General features: G+C 44.3%; 1 protein-coding gene across 1 annotated transcript; it reads right to left on the bottom strand.

Moving 5' to 3' along the window:
* Positions 1-9,147: 9,147 nt before the first annotated feature.
* Positions 9,148-15,843, bottom strand: REELD1 (reeler domain containing 1; the record flags this gene model as incomplete). The annotated part of the gene is made up of 6 exons (XM_080343824.1): positions 9,148-9,741; positions 11,392-11,455; positions 12,171-12,459; positions 13,095-13,252; positions 14,857-15,079; positions 15,624-15,843. 6 exons carry the CDS (start codon positions 15,841-15,843, stop codon positions 9,148-9,150), a joined length of 1,548 nt encoding a protein of 515 aa, XP_080199950.1.
* Positions 15,844-16,804: the final 961 nt, after the last annotated feature.

The following is a 16,804-nucleotide window of genomic DNA, read 5'->3' as shown; positions in this document are numbered from 1 at the left end:
GTGCTGGCATCTAGAGCTGTTGCAGAGGTTGTGAAAGCTGCCTCTACATTGTCCCCTGGCCAGACAGGTGGAGAGAGAGATCTTCAGTGAGAAGTGAAATTGAATTTGTTAGTGTTTAAAAGGATGTGTTGGAAACAATTGGTGCAAATGAGGCCTCTTGCCTGCTCCCCTGAGCAAATTGCCGTCTCTGTGGAGCATCAGCTTCTCAGTCCATCAAATTGCAGTAATCAAGTCTGGAGCTGATGGGGGCATGAGTCACCACTTAATTTTCTCATCAATGGAGGCCAAGTTTTCAGAATATTTTTAGATGCATTTCTGTAGAGATTTCTGCCAGCCAGTGACCTGTAGAGTGACAAGAAAATGAGCAATAGCTGCTGTTGAATCAGGCTCTGCTCCCTGCCACGTACTTCACTGACTGCAGTTTTGGGCAGGGAGGGCATGTGGCCTTTGGCTTCATTATGCAGAAAAGACCCCCACTGAGTTGATCCCAAGACCTGGATTTGCTAAGTAATAAAATAACCTGTTAATTCTTAGGATATCTGGTAGGTCCCAATCAGCTGTGACTCTGCATTGCTAGCCCAGACCAGAAGCAGGCATGAGATGAGAAATAGATGGTGATCCCTGTCCACAGAGACAGCTGGGACCTGACAGATGCAGCATGTAGAAGAGGCCATGCATCTCCCATGGATGCCATGCTGGTGCGTATTGTCTGCTCTTTACCTGTCTTCAAAGTTGCCACCTGGCACAACCATTTTTCACCCAGTTCAGAAGGAAAAAAAATCCTTTTTGGATGACATCCTCTGTGGGTGTGCTGCATCCAGTGTAATTGTAACAAAGTCCAAGGCTTGCAGGTGTTAGTATGCTGATATTAGTTCATGTCTATAAGAGAAAAATGACTATTTATGGTCAGTTTTCTTATTAAACAGTTCCAAATTCTGAGGGGAATCAACTCTCTTAGAAGAAAATGGGCTGCCTCAAAGGAAAGACCATTTCATTGATAGGATTTAAAAAAAATTGTGGAGGTCATGTGAGGACTGGCCTTTTGCCAGAAGAATTGCAGAAAATAAAATTTGAGAGTCCCATGACAATAATCGGGTATGAAATTCTATTGACAAAAGCTTTTGCAATTCTATGCTCCTTCTGTTTCTTGGCATTGTGAGTCCAGTCCTTCGCCATTCCTTTGCTGCACAGCCCATGCCCAAGATGTTACAAAATTGTATCTTATTTCCTAGTGCATTCTGCCTGTAATTTTGCCACTTCTTTGCCAATGGTGTTTGACAAAATATATAATGTTTTTTTTCCCTATCTTCAACCTAAATTACACACATCCCCCGCCTTTTTTTTTTAACTTCTCCCAGTTAGCTGTCCCTAACTGAACCTGTTGGTGTCATCACCAAGATAATGCTCTCATCTGCTTGGAGAGCACCTCTGAGAAGATGCTCTCAGAGACCTCATCCCATAGCAGCATGACAGAATAACTGTGACCGAGAAGCCAGGGCAGCTTTCCAAGACGCTGCTCGAGGAAGCAGAAATCAGCCTTTTGTGCTGACACTGAAGAACTTTACACATCAAATTATGATTCTCATGTTCTTTGTTAGGATTCACAGCTCCCCTGGACAAAAGTGCCTGCACACACGTGGGCCCACAGTTCACCACTGTATCCAGTATGTAGTCGCTGGATACTCCTTTGGGCAATCCTGTAGTATTGCGTGATATGTTTAACCAAGTTGTTCAGCAAATTCTCACCTATTCTGCTTCATAATATTGCTTTAAATTAGAGAAATTTCAGGAGAACCTCAATATTTTTATTTATAAAAATGACAAAATATATATTTAGTTAAATATTTCAGATCACAATTTGTAAGAAAAATTAACCGTAACTTGCAAACAGTGGCTCAGGACTAAAAAAGATACAGGTAGAGTATTTGGCTCACTTATTCACTCTACCTCTTCCCCAAAACATACCCACAGTCTTCCAGGTACCTCACAGTGAGTTGCTTAAAGCCCCTTTTAGAAAACCCCTACACCGTCTCTGTTTAGGTGCAACTGCCTGATAAATAAAATGTATCCCAGAGGCATAACAGCATACTGAAAATAAGAGTGTGACACAATTTCAACCAGCTAATATGATAACTCTATTTGATGCAGCTCACAGAGTGTTAATGTGGGAAGCCTGTCTCTTGTCAGCTCGTCGGATCTCTCCCCACGCCAGAGCCGAATCCCACAGCCACACACGAGCAGCAGCGTGGCAGCGGGCATCCCCCAAGGCCCCGGTAATTTTGTCACCCTGTGCTCACGAACTCCCCTCTTTCTGACCCCAAATGTTAAAAACATCACTGAGTTGTGAGACATGGGATGTGTGAGTCGGGGGAGCAGAATGAAAGCAGGTGCTGTCTGTGGAGTCTGACTTTGTCGTGTTTCAGATCAGGAAACATGTATTTGTGAAGCGTAACACTAATGTATAACCTCTCTGATTATGAAAGGCATAAAGAGCTTTATGTAGCTATACTATCCAGTGTCAATATTCCCAAATAATCTCATTTAAATTATCCATTGGGACTTCATTTAAAAAGCAAGAAAACTCAAGTCTTGCTGGCACCATTTTTTTGGAAGATTTTTAGGTAGCTTTTTAAATTATTATTAAATGTGCATATCACGTGTAGAAAAACTGCTTACCACGTGTAACAGGATGTGTATTGAAACATTATATTCTGTGTTATTTAGGAATAAATTTTGCCTCTTTAGCTCTTTACTTTTGATAGCAAACTCTCCCTGCTAATTCATCCTGTTTGGATTTTTTGCTTTGATTTATATATAAACGTGTTCCAGTGTATTGCAAGCAGCAGCTCCTATGTTTGAAAAATAAATTTATTGAGAAATTTCAATCTTTTCCAATACTAGTGAAAATAAAACAAAATTTAGTCTGTTAAGATAGTAAGTGGTATTCTTTGGATAGCTGGTGCTTGGGATGCACTTGAATTTTTTTTCAGAAGCCCAAATTTAGGAGTTTATTGTTGTAGCAACAAAATGTTTGCTCTGAACAATCCCAGAAGAACAATACATTCTCAGAAGGAAAAGAGTGTTTATAGCCAATAATTCAGCTGTTATAAATTATGACTGTAAAGAAAGAGAAAAGAGTTACTTTTTAAAACTTGCTGCCAGATTCTGGTTCCAATGATGCTGAGTAAGGTAAGTAATGTTCTTTTGATTAACAGTCAAGCCTTCAGTGGTGTTCGTTTAAAGAAGATTTTATTAAGCTTTTTTCTCAAATCCATCTTTTTTGTTCTGTTTTGAATGGACTCCCATCTGAAGAAAACTCTCAGTCACCTTTTAGCCTACATTAAATTCACACTGGCAAACATATGAGAATTATTAATTTGCTCCAGAAAGAACTAATAGGCTTTGCCAAATAAATCATGCAAATCACCCGGTGTGCTATTCATCTCTTCTGCATATTATTGCTTAAAAATCATGATAGTTTCCCCTTAAAAATCAAAAGTCAAATCAGTATTTTGACTTCCAGAGACGAATTTGGACTTATGGTTGTTTTGTGCCTTATTTTTTCTTGTTTGCAGCTCAGAAAATCACGGGGAGCCGGTGAGCGTGGTGGATTGCTGCCTTCCAGGGGTCTCTTCACTTGTTCCTGCAACTCTATGTTAGGGCTGCATTCTTTACTTTAACGGGGATTCTGCAACTCAGCCAGCCTGGAGATTGGAAGTAACTGGTGTGTATTGATAAATAATTATAATTAGACGAGCGTTACCTGTCCCCCCAACTCCCCCGCCCGCCGGGGAGCGGCGCCATCGCCGAGACAACGCTGCCCCCTGGCGGCGGCGCGGGGCCGGGCGCTGGCTGGCGGGGGGGGGGCGGGAACGAGGGAGCGTTTGCCCGCGTCGGGTTTACCTCTTTATTAGAATTAAATAGATGTATTTGAGATGGCAATCATAGCTTTATTTTCTTCTGGTTCGGCCCAGAGTAGGGAATTACACGGGAGTCTCTGCCTGCCAGCCTGCCCGGTTAACTGAGGCAGTGAGCGAAAGGCAGATGCTGTGCATTCCCCATGAGACAGTTTTTCTCTCTTTGTTGCCATATCCTCAACCCTCCCCAGCGAACTGCAGCAGCAAGGGTCGGTCTGCCTGCACTATCTGTTGCCAGAGTCGAGATCGCAGTTAACTCAGCTGACACGTAGCATTTGTGCTGCGTTAGGTCCTGGGAATTACTGGTGACAGTTTACTTGACTGGGTTAAATATTTTTCCACTTTGGACCATGTGTTTGCATAATAAAGATCAGCAAGTCACATCTTCTGGCTTTCCCTCTATACTAACAGCCTTATGTCCTTGGTACCTGGATGTCACTTCCTAATGTACATCAACATCCTCTGATATACAGCAAGTCTGATCTTTGACTCACCTTTGAATTAGTGACACATTTTCTCAACAACAAATTATACTTTGGCATTAGAAGGTGGCAATCTGTAATGGATATTGCAATCTGAAGATTCAAAGAGACTATCTGTGATCTTTGTCCTTAGCAGAGTAAGCTGGAGCCTCTCTTCCCTCCTACATGTTATTTGATTGTGGTACATAACCTTGGGATGGGCTAATAATCATTAGTTAGAGCTGATATATCCTTTATGGGCCTGCCTTGCTGAGGAAGGGAGACATTCTCTAGCACAGCAGTAAATCAGCAAAACATGCACTTAAATATACAGTAGAATGTGTTTTGAGACATGATCCTTCATACATCATATAACAAAATGCTTTACTGAGAGAATCACACATATGCTAATGAGAAAAGAGGGTTCCTATGACAAGATCCGAGAATGGGAAATTATTTGGTGGCAGGAGGAAGCTGGGAGAGATCCCTGAGTGGCATGTGGTCTGAGAGCAGCCGTGACTCCCCAGGTCCTTCTTTGCCCTCTCCTAGGTGATGCGGTGCCTTGGAGGAGCTGGCAGGAGAGAAGGGACCAGAGAGAAAGGAGGGGTGCCCTGCAGAGCTGCCCAGATGCGCAATGACTTTCACACTGAGCCTTGAGACCACAGCAGGGGCAGCAGAGGAGTCCAGCTTGCCAGGAGAAATGAGGGGGCTATTCTGTTGCTTGCCAGCTGGGCAGGTCAGGTCACTACTTTGTTGTTGGGTTTTGCTGGTAAGCAGCTCTTTTTGCAGCTGAAAATTGCAGGAATTGTTAGAGCATCTCCACATCTTTTTACAGACATTTCTCATTGTTTTTTAAAAGTAAGTGCATAAATAGCATGTGCTCTGCCAAGGAACTGGCTGAAGCAGGGACAAATCATCAGGAGTGAGGGAAAGGATGAACCCTCACCCCTCAGCAGGGCAGAGCAGGCATCATCTCCCCATGCTCAGTTTGCTGGGGAGCTCTGCTGAATGTTTCAGTCTTTGGGTTCCTGGCCTTACTGCTTTGCCCCCCTTGGTTTGTGTGGTCTTTAAGCAGTTGAAGAAACTGTGCCAGAAGGGCTGGCCAAGCCACCCAGCCAGATCTCCATCATGCCTGGAGAGAGGGCTGCCTCTTCTGAGAGCCTGGGCTTGCGCATTCCTATTCACCACGACAACTGGGCCCCCAGGGCCCTGTGGCTTCTCCTCAGAGTCTTGTCACCCATTTTGGAGCTGGCAAGATCAGCGCGTGTTTGGTTTCTTTGCTTACTAGTGGCAATGCAACCAACGCAGGAAATGTCCATGGTGACTTAACCAAGCTTTGAGCCAAACATGTTGCTTCACGCAACGTCTCCATGTTACATCTAGTACCACTAACATATGGGAAGGTTGCCATCCTCTGCTAACTGCAGTTTTGTCAGTCATCTTTAGTAGAGCACATGCAGTATTGCATGAGACAACATCCTCTCCAAAGCAGAGGGGGAACAGATTTATGGAAGAACTTGATGATGGGCAAAACCAAAATGATTTCTGATACCATGGAAAAGCAGAAGAGTGAGTGATGGTGTTGTATGCCCAACAAGCAGGACTGATGGTTTAAGGGCAGTGGCTTATATTTTTGTGAGCAGAGGGAAAGTAGGAATCACGGTGACATGAGATAGGAAAATGAGCATGCAAGTAAGGTGTGATGAAGGAATATGTCTGTATACAAGTTAGTTATTTCTAAATCTTTGTTTGTTTGAAGTTAGGATAGCTCAAGTATTGTAGAGACATCAGAGTAGTTAAGCCGTAGGAATTTTTACTGCCTAAACTGCATTTGATGCCTGTTTGTCTGGCGGGGAGACAGACTCAGGATAGATGTGCATTAGAGCTGAATGTGAGCTGCTTTTGACACCTTTTCTCAGTAATTCTGATCCAAAGCCCTGTCACTTTACTGAGGGATGGCAGCCTAATGTGGGCCAACGATGGCTGCAGGCTGACCCGTGCTGGAGGAACCGAGATCTTCCAGTTCCAGCAGATATGACCAACATACTCATGCACCTAGAGAGGGGAAAAAGTAGAATCTCTCACTTGTTCCTCCAGTAAATAATAGAATGGTTTGTGTCTTTCTTTTCCTAATTCTGTCTTTTTTTTTCTCCTAAATCTGTTCCAAACGTGAGCACAGGTTAATTTCCATACAAGGCAAGTCACTTAAGAATAGGGGGTGTTTGAATGATTTCCCTTTTAATAAATTAATCAGTGCTCATGTTTTTAACAGTATTAAGATGAGATAAAACCTCCATCTCTCTTGTCGTGGCAACTACAATAAACGAAACATCATTCAGAAGTCAAGAATAAAACCACCAGCACTTTAGGTCTCAGCCAAGTCCACAAAGTAGCAAAACTCATTACTAATTCAAAGGAGCTGTGTCCCTCAGAGCTCACCATTACTGGTTTTACTACTAATAAGACTGGAGCTGCATAAATTTAACAGAAGGCAGAATTGGGCAGTAAGGCAGAGTAGTGTTGAAGTATTGCTGCCCTAATCAAACATCTCCATGAGGTCTTCACTTGCTCTGGTCGGTCTGGCAAGAAGTGGTGCTGGGTCATGGGGAAAGTCCCAGGGAAAGGAAGGTTATGGTTTTAAGGCTATACCAGTCTAGTAACATTAAATCTAGAAAGATAGTGGAAGAGGACATAGGTATTTGTAATTTATTCATAAACAGCTATGCCATCATAAGAAAATTTTTAAAATAGTATGTGATAGTTCTTTAAATATTTAAGAGTTTGTTGACCTATTTTCTCAGTTAATTAGGATTTTTTTTTTTGGCTGCATTAACAATGGCTTGAATGCAGTCTGCTTTAGTCACTGCACAGTTCAGCCACACTGGGTTACAAAAATTTTATTTCTTTCTAAAGCACATGACATAGGAGAGGAATGCCAATTTTAAGTGTCTAGACTTGTACTTTAAAACCTATAGACTTCTTAGTAGGTAGTTCTTAAGGTCAACTTATTGGACATAAAACCATTCACGTAGCATGCTTCTGTATCCTGAAACAAATGTCTTTTCAATTCCAGCACTACCCTTGGTTACTCTGCAGTGGGAGGGCCATGGTGTGGCCACCCTTCTCTTGAAAGTGAAGATGTTTAAGACCATCAAGCTCACCTCTGCAAGTTCTGTATGTGAGTACACTTATTTTCTTACTCATTTATTTTGTAAAAGGGTCACTAGACCTAGAAGTTAATGTGACAGAAATTTGGCCATGTGTGTAGTGCAAAACATCATGTCATTAATCACAGTATAGTAGTAGGGTCAGAATCCATCTCTTTCTGGATGCTAATAGAAGTCTTTATTAGCAAAAGAAGCACTATGTTCATCACACTGCAGGGGGCTGAACAGAATTAATTTATGTCCCACATGACTCCTCTGAATTCAATGGCAAGGTAAGGGAGGATGTGAGGGCAGAGTTTTGACTGACTGTCAGGCTCGAAGATGGCCAGCAAGTTGGAGACAGCCACAGCAACCCTTCTGACAGAGGGGGAAGTTGTCACCAGAAAAGATGCCATGAGCCTTCAGGGACCCCTTGTTGTCTGCTTAATTCAGCAGTGCCCAGTGCTGCAGGCTGTGAAATAACATGCAGCACTAGAGTTTAAGTCTGTACCCCATTACACAGCTTAGGGACCATCTGAGCCCTTCCACCCTAGAAAAAGATACCAGAAGGTGTGACTTCTCTCTGAAAGGCTCTAAAATTTTCATCTCAAGAGTATTGGTATCAGGGCTATTTCTGGCTCTTTCCAAACTGCAGTAAAATCAACATTTACCCTTGCTGTCATCACCTCTCCTTCTTAGAAGGTGTCAAGGATCTTCATGTTTTCCAAGGGCAGTTTTAGTGGCCTCCTGCAGAAAACCCCATGGTCAGAGAGAAGTTTGCACAAACTCAGAGAACAAAGATGCTGTAAACTTTCCACGCAGCCTTTGCTGGGGATCTCCAAAGTGACCTGGGAAGGGTACTTGTCAGCCTGAGTTCCTGCGTGGAGTGTTACTGAGCTGACTCAAAGTAGAAGACCAAGTAAATGCTGGCTGTTAGGCTTAAACAAGCTTCCTCATCAGGTGCAAATGGACAGGAAAGGTTTTCTTCCATTTGCACCTGATGAGGAAGCATGTTTCTTCCCCAAAAGCTGGTATCTGCCACCCTGTGTTTTGTTCCCATAGATCAATTCAGCACTCTTTGGATCAATGTTCTCCACTAATGAGTTATTGCATTTTATTTTCAAAATGAAATTTAAGAACTACTGGTAAATATTTTGTCTGAGAGACACCAAGGACATAGAATCAAAACTGTAAGCTCTTGAATGAGAATGGTTTGGTTTATATCCCAAATTTCTAGTTCTTAGAAAGAAATATAACAGTTGAATATTTAGATTAAATAGGAGACAATACTACAGTGCAGAGGAAGAATTTCTATTTTTGGCTGCACCCTTAAGGCAACAGAGGCAGTGTATGTCATGGCTGCAGTGACATCTAATGAGCAGATATACAATATTAATTGCAGTAAGTGTAATGCACTGAACAATCTGTCAACTTCTATCTTCTTAGCAGCTGTAGCTTAGATACTTCTGGCTAACATCTCTATCTGAACTGCTTCAAGCTTGTTTACCTATACAGTGGCACATACAGGAACCTTACTGCTGCTTCCTATAGCCTGTGCTGTGCAGTCTGGGCTATTTTCACCATCACCGGCTGCTGCAGCATCGCTTTCAGTGTCACAGGTGGTCAGATGATTGTCTTCTTCCCACTGCTCGAGGGGCTGACCCAGTTGTACTCGGCTTGCACCAGCACGAAGCTGTTCTCTCGGATCTTTCGGAAGTGCATCACCTCCCCATTTTCTCTGACAGCGATGACGTTGGTGTCCGGCTCACTGAAGGAGACCTCGGTTCGCTTGTGGCAATGCTGGGCACAGACGCAGCGCAAGGCGGCTGCCAGAGCCAGGCCCAGGACGGCTGTGCAGACCAGGAGGATGCCGAGCTGGGCTGCTAGGAGTTGGGTCCCTCTGCGAGGGTCTTCCCCCTTCTCTGGAACAGCAGATTCAGGAGCTGGTCTGGTCACCCACAGCAGGGTATTCTCACTCATTTCTTCCTCCTCCTTCTCCTTCTCCTCCTCACCCCTGGAGCCTGGCTCATCTGGCTGCAGTGCCACATTTCTTTCTGCCATTTGTCTTGAAGCCGATGACAAATTGCTGGCAGCATAAGCATCACCAAACCAGGCTGTTGTCACAGCAGCATCAACCAGGTGAGTGTGTAGGTGAAGGGTAGGAGATGCTGTTGCATGCAGGGAGGTTTTCAAGATGGCCTCACTCTCAGTACTTGCCTTTGAAAGCAAAAACACACCAAAATGTACAGTGAGGGAAGAGAAAGGGGTCTCATCCACTACCTATGTCACAGTATAGTTCAGCTCTGTATTTCTGACACCCAGATGTCCCCTCCTGGCCTTGGAATAACCCTCCTCCATCACCTAGTTACTCAAGTAGCTTTTAGGAAATGAGCCAGATTCAGCACAGTTCTGTCTGTATCAGAATTGCCGTGGGAAAGAGGAGGCACTGGGAGCTGGACCTACAGGGGCAAGGCAGAGTGGGTTGAAGGGGCAGAGGTATAGGGCACAGACAGAGAAGGAGGTCACTGATTTGCACAGGTAAAGGTCTGCAACTCCCATGGTGGTGGTGGTATTCTTCACAGGCATCGTTATCACAGGAAAAATCACTTATTAAATGATTCTCACCTTGAGCGATGCCAGAGTCATGCTGAAAGGACAGGCATGATCTTCCCAGCCAAGCTTTAGTGTCCCACCAGCCCCACTGGCATTCAGTATCATCCTTCTGAGACTGTGGATTCAATCGTGGAGCAGAAGGACCCGGGAGACTTGAGGTGGCCTTTGATGTCAGTGGTTTTAGAGCAGTCACATACAATCTTCCCAAAGCCCCTCTTGCTTTCTCAGTCTACACAGCCCATTTGAAACCTGCTGCCTCTCAGTGTTGCTTGACTGCTCATTTTAGTGCGAATGACTGTTCTTGCTTGCTCCTGTTCCTAGGGGCTCTGCTCGGTGCCAGACACCTTCTTTTATCCATCATGAAATGATGGGCACTCCATGCCACTTCTGCAGCCCAGGTTTTGCTGCAGATATCATCCAAGACTGACTGTGAAACAATTGTACAATTTAGGAGGCCCCCACTGAATTTTTCCCTTCCCACTGTGCACCTGAGCTCCCATCCAAAACCTATAAAATGTACTGGAGTCTTTTCTTCGGCTCCACTGAGATTTGGATCTGGCCCTCAGTAGCTGGCACCTCTCCAGCCTGTCCAGCCCAGCAGGCTTTTTCACACATCCATTAATTACACCAGAGAAACTCTCACCCTCTACCATCATTAGCAATCTCTAAAGCTTGCTGGGAAGACAGTGTGACAGGAGCACAAAGCTGAGGTAGGAGCCCTGGCAAGCTGTGAACCAAAGTTTGGGAGGGTCAGAGCATCCTTTGTGGAAGAGACGGTTTCTGAAGTTGCTAGTAAAATATGAGTAGCAAATAAAAGCATTTCAGTGGCTGGACTGCAAACTGCAAAGTTGCTCCTGGCAAAGTTAGGATTGTATGTATATGGATTGCTTGCCCTCAAAAGTCATCGTGTAAAGATATAATGCAGGATCTTGGACTTCGGGATAGCAAATGGAATTGTCTTGGAAGTCCTTGCTCTATCTCACTTCATTACTCCTTTCTTTTTGTACTACTCTCCTTTCTTGCCTAATTTCTCAGTATTTTTATTTCATTATGTTCTTCTGGTCTTGCCTTGTGCAGTAACTCTTCTTTTGCTTTCGTTTCTCCACTTCTTTCCACAGCTATGCCAGATGCTCACGTTTTTTATGAGACCTACGTGGGCTGCTTGGTGCTGTGTTGCAGTAGAGGTTTTATCCTCATCTTCTCTTAGACCTTTCTGTTTGTGGAGAAGACACCCTCCACATCCTTGCTGCTTACCTGCCCATCTCCGTTACACATCAAGCACAAGTGTGGTGAGGCAGCACTGGCAACGCTTTCTGCTCTGAAACACGGACACGGGAAAGGCAGGTTAGTGAGTGATAGTGATACCTGTCACTGCAGCTCACGTGGAAGCCCCCAGGCTCTGCAGGATCTGCATCCTCTGAGAATTGTGCCACTCACTAGTGCAGCCTTGGGATGCACGCAATCAACCCAGACTATACGGGGCTGTATTTTAATAGCACCTGATCGTTTATTCCTATTTCCATCATTTTCACCCACAGTGTAAAACATTGCATGAAATCTCATATGATCCAAACCTTCTAAGACTTGGATTTTCTCCCTGTCACTGTCACGTGCAGTCTCCAAAGGATTATTTCTAAAAATGCTGGCAAGAAAACTCCCTTTTGCCTTCCCCCCAGCTGCAAACACCTTCCTAAATAGGCCCTCACTCATCCACAGGGAAACCAGTACTACAGAGTGCTTCAAAAAGAGGGACCCAATTTGAAATCACTGTATCTCTGCAACCATGAACCACCCATGAATGAAACTCTTACCACTTGAAAAGGCAAGGCATAGTTTCAAATAATAACTTGCTTGATAACTTGTTAAACCATTTGTAAATTTTTGTGTAGTTGTGAAGTGTTGCCATCATTAAATATACTGCTTTGAAACTGGCTCCCCTCTCTTTGAAACACCCTGCATTTTTCTTCCCTAGAAGCGTTGGAGAAATAGCTCTTGCCACCACCTAGCTTCAACATCAGGGCTTGGGGCGGTACCCGTCAGAGATGCTGTAGCTGGAGGCATCATCCGGGGAGAGGAAACCTCGCAAGGTGTCTGCTGTGCCGAGGTCTTGGGTGGGGAGGGACGGCTCCAGCCCCCAGCTGCTGGATCCGCTGCTCTGGCTGGACACAGCCCGCTCCGGCCGGGCTGGCTGCTTCAGCTCAGTGATGGGATGGGCAGCTGAGCCCACACCAAAACCTGGCTCTGGTGCCAGTGTTGTCATGATGCCAGTGTGGCTGGCAGGTGGCACCGGGGAGCTGGTGGCAGCCGCAGGAGAGGTGGGACCTTGTCCAACACAGACACAAAACAAGAAGCAGGGAGAGAGGATCAGAAGCCAATTGTCTTTGGTTTGTTTGTTTCAAATCCCACTTGGTGCTAACATGTGCCAGGAAGGATCATGATGGGCATTAAAGCCTGATGCCTGAATTACATTCAAGTGAAATAATTAAAACTTGGTCTTGATGCCATGCCAAAAATGCTGAGAAACACATCTGATTTTAGTATACATAAATTGTTGGAACATTCTACTGACCAGAGACCACATAAATATAACTAAGTAAATACCTGAAGGGCAATAGTCACATTTAGAGACAAATATATTCCTTTATTTAGGCAGCATTGCTAATTGCACTTGCTTGTCCACAGGAGCTGAGATTTTAGTTAAAGAACATTGTATTTTAGGGTTTGCATTGAAATTGTAAGATCTGGCAACCCCATTTATTTTTCTGGTACCCTCCTCAGGACTAGCTCCATCACCTCAAACACTGACCCGTGCCATCACTTCGAGTTCACCACAGCCATCCCTGACCTCCCCTCCAGTTTATTTGAGTCACTTGTGTTCAATGTTTGCCCAGAATAAGCTGTAAAGCTACTCTGTGATAAACAGTCAGTAAAAAACCCCGTGCCTTTGCTCACCATACCTGTGGGATGTGGGTCAGCCAGTTCTCGCGAGGGTGCAGGGGCTTCGGGGTTCGGCTTCTCGCCACTGCCAACACGCGTTTTGTTTTGCCCTCGCTGAGCTACGATAGCAGATTCAATCTTTGCCCAGTAAACAAAGTATGACTGGACTACGGAGATGCTGTTAAAACATAATTAGGCAAGAATTTACGGGCTCTATAGCATTAATAAAACATCCAGCTGTTTAGCTAATCACAAGGACTGCTTTGATCCAAAGGCAGAAGCAGCACAAAAATATTTTAAAGGATTAGCCTGTCACATGTTTTGTATTACAAATAAAAGATATCAAGTCCCATTAAAAGGCTACTGGGTGAAGAATCACCACTCATAGTCAAGGTCAGTCAAAGAAATGTGTGGGAACTTAAAAAAAAAAAGCTATTATATTCGCTGTGTTGATAGAAGTACATTTGGAAAACCTGGAATAGCTCTGCTTATAATCTGTAGGCAGGGAAACAACAGTGGTATTTACTAATTAAAACAAGTCAATTTAACTTGTACAAACAGCAGAATAGGTAGAAAAAAGTCTCTCTTCTCAGCCCTCCGATATTTGAGCCTGCCTAACACTCTGCTTTAGCAGGTGCCAAAGCTGCTCTTGGCCACGCTTTAACCATTCATCCAGAGCCATCTTTAACCTGGTAATTTTGGGAGACTTTCAGCTCAGATTGTTCAGCTGCTTTGGAGAATTAGCTTAAGGAAGACCAACTCTTATGAGACATTTTTAAGCCTGACAAGGAGTTTTTCCAGATGCTGTGGTAAGGAGAAAAGGGAGATGCTATCAGAAGTCAGCTTGGAAGGTCAAAAGCCAGAGGACAACAAAAGCACCAGTGTGAGTTGCTGGGAATAAATGCTCTTGGGTTTGGGTTGGTTCAGTTGCTTGAGTTTTACTTGTTTTTAATAACGTTTCCTGATCTAAAACAACAGACAAAATTGGAAATGCTGAGCATTAATATTTTTGTTTCAATGAATTTGTGTTGAATCATGACGAGATGCACAAGCCATGGAGCTCACCAGGACACTTATGTTTTGGGATGCAGCCAAGGATCTGGCTAAGCAGCTTCTAAGTGGTTTTGTGAAGTCAAAACATAACAATTCAATTTCTTCCAAAATGAAAAATCTCTAGGCTACCTCTAAGACAGCCAGTCAGAAAATGTGTAATTTCATTCCAAATCAGAACCAAACTATTTGGACAGTATGGGACTTTGGCGCAGAACAGGAATGTCAAGTTTTGATCTAGCACTTGTTCTGTCTTCCTACTGTTAATAATTTTGTTTACAGTTCACTTTAAAAAAGCCCACTTTTATATATATATATATTTTTATATATATATATATTTTTTTTTTTTTTTTTTTTTTAAGACATGATATACAAGATTATCCTGTAGGCAGGGAAGTCCTATGGTCTGTCTTATTTAGAAAGACAGGCAATGTGATCACAATTCTTTCTTTATGCCTTAATATTTCTATTTCCTAAGTGCTTAGGCTGTCATCTTCCAGTGTATTTATACTGAGAAAATAGTGACCATGTAAATAAAAAGCAGCACTACCCAGCAGATATAAATGGCAATTTATGTACCATTGGGGATACTGTTGCAGCAGTTGATAAGTATTTAGCTACATGGGGTTCAAGATACATAAACTACTGTGCTGGACAAGTATGATGGAAAAATAAAGCCAAGTCTTTAACTGAGAAGACACAAATTCTGGCTAGGAGCCAACATGTTCTTACAAAAACTTGATGTCTCCAATGGGTTGGTCTGGTGCTTTCCATACAAAGGACAGGTTTCTCTTCAGCGACTTGTCTGAGTGGGTGACAGTGTCACCATCTTCGAAACAAGTCAACAGCTTGGAACCAGGAGGAATGAAGATGAATGTGCCGGCAATTTCATCGTTAGAGACTTTGCGAGCTTGAAGCAAAAAGCCCATAAAATCCTGGGTGCTCCTCACCGTCACTGCAAAGACAAAACATGAGACACGAAGCGATTTGTATCCTAGCTATGGGGTGAGTTGTTTGCAGTGGGGTTTCCGGTGGTGGCACTGAAATCAAAAGAAAACTCTGTATACGCACACGCACAAAATCCAACTTGCTTTGTTGTCACAGCCTGCCTTGGACGTGCTGAACGCCAGAGGCCAGACTTTATTTTTGCAGTTTCACAAAATTAAGAGTAATTTGCTTGAGTCTTTTTTTGCCCCTTGATTATAAGCTGCTAAGCACACTCGTGAGGCAACATGCAGCCATTTTTCAGGAAGAAGGTTTGGGTACCCCACCCCCCCACCCCGGCCCCGGCACAAATGCAGGAGCCTGTGCTCTGCCCTCTGAAGGGTTTTCTTTGGCATGGGGATGAGCAGGCGAGTGGCCAGGCTGGGGAGCACTGCCTCTCAGCTGAACCTAACTTGAAAATCTGCCCACGGAACTGCCACAAGGTAGAACTAGAAGTTGCTTTGGGGCTTTTTCCATTGCTGCGCTAAGACGCAAAGTCAGAAGTTGTTCCTTACCTGGAACCTTGTCGCCTGGGGAGTAGAAGGACATGTTGGTGTGGACAGTCACATAGTTGTTGCTGGGGCTGTGGAGCTGGGCTCTCAGATGCCTGGGCATCATGTCGGTGCAGGCAGAAGGGCTGGCACCTTGAGAGAAGGCAGCTGCGCAGGAGACCAAGCACAGGGCTGTGCATGCCCAGCTGACGATGGCCATGTGGGCTCTCCTTCCCTCCTCCATCTTATGGCCATCAAACAACGGGCAGGTTCACTTCAAAGCAGTGGCTTCGGCAGCCTGGTGCCTTTGAATTAGCCAAGCTACAGAGCCACCCTTCCCACAGCCTTTAAATGAAGGAGAATAAATTATTTCTGTGTGCATGGAGCCACTTCAGCAATCCACAGAATTTCAAATTTTGAAGTAAATTGTCGAGTCTGGAAGAGCGGAGGCCCCACAAGAGGATGCTTTTCTTGTGAAGTCGCCCATGGAGTTGCATTTCTTGTGAAGTTGAGGTCAGGGAAGATTAGGTCTAAAAAGCCGTGTGGTGTTTAGCAGGAGGAGAAAACTCTGTGTGATCACACTCAGCACCCGCCACCCTTCCCAGCCCAAATGTAAAACCTGATCCATGGGGCAAACGTTTCCCCTTGGACCTGCAGAGCTGCTGCAGGGCCCATACCATAAGGCAGGTAGTTCTGCTTTTCGTGTAGCTCTTTCTAACATCTTCTTTTCAACGTGCAGCTTTTCCTGGCTGAGGTTTCATTATGTTTTATCAATAAAGAGATGTAAATAAATCAGATGAAACTAGAGACCAAGGAGGTCTAGATTACACTTCCATCTCTAACACTTCTGGAACTTGCTAGCTGTCTCTAACAAACCACCATTGCAAACAAAACAGTTTGTGCCCAGCCTGAACCAGGGAGCAGACACATGCAGTTTACCCTTCCACAGCTGAGCATCATCCCACTCCAAACAGTTATATGCCAGAAGATGCTTGTGGGAGTCACAGGAGCCTTCACCAAACATCCCAGCCCCTGCATGGGATGCCCTCCTCCTCCTGGAGTCAGCCTTGCCCCCTTAGGTACACCCAGACCTTGCTTGCTGGATATAATTTCTCTCAGGAGTGCATGAAAGTGCCTCTGAGCAGCTGCTCTTTTCCTCAGGAGTTTCCCAGGCTGTGCCGCTGTTTTCCATTCCCCCCCACCAG

The sequence above is a fragment of the Nesoenas mayeri genome (assembly GCF_963082525.1).
Source record: "Nesoenas mayeri genome assembly, chromosome: 4".
Taxonomy (NCBI): Eukaryota; Metazoa; Chordata; class Aves; order Columbiformes; family Columbidae; genus Nesoenas; species Nesoenas mayeri.
Note: the sequence above shows the minus strand (reverse complement) of the source record. Positions and strands in the feature narration are given on the sequence as shown.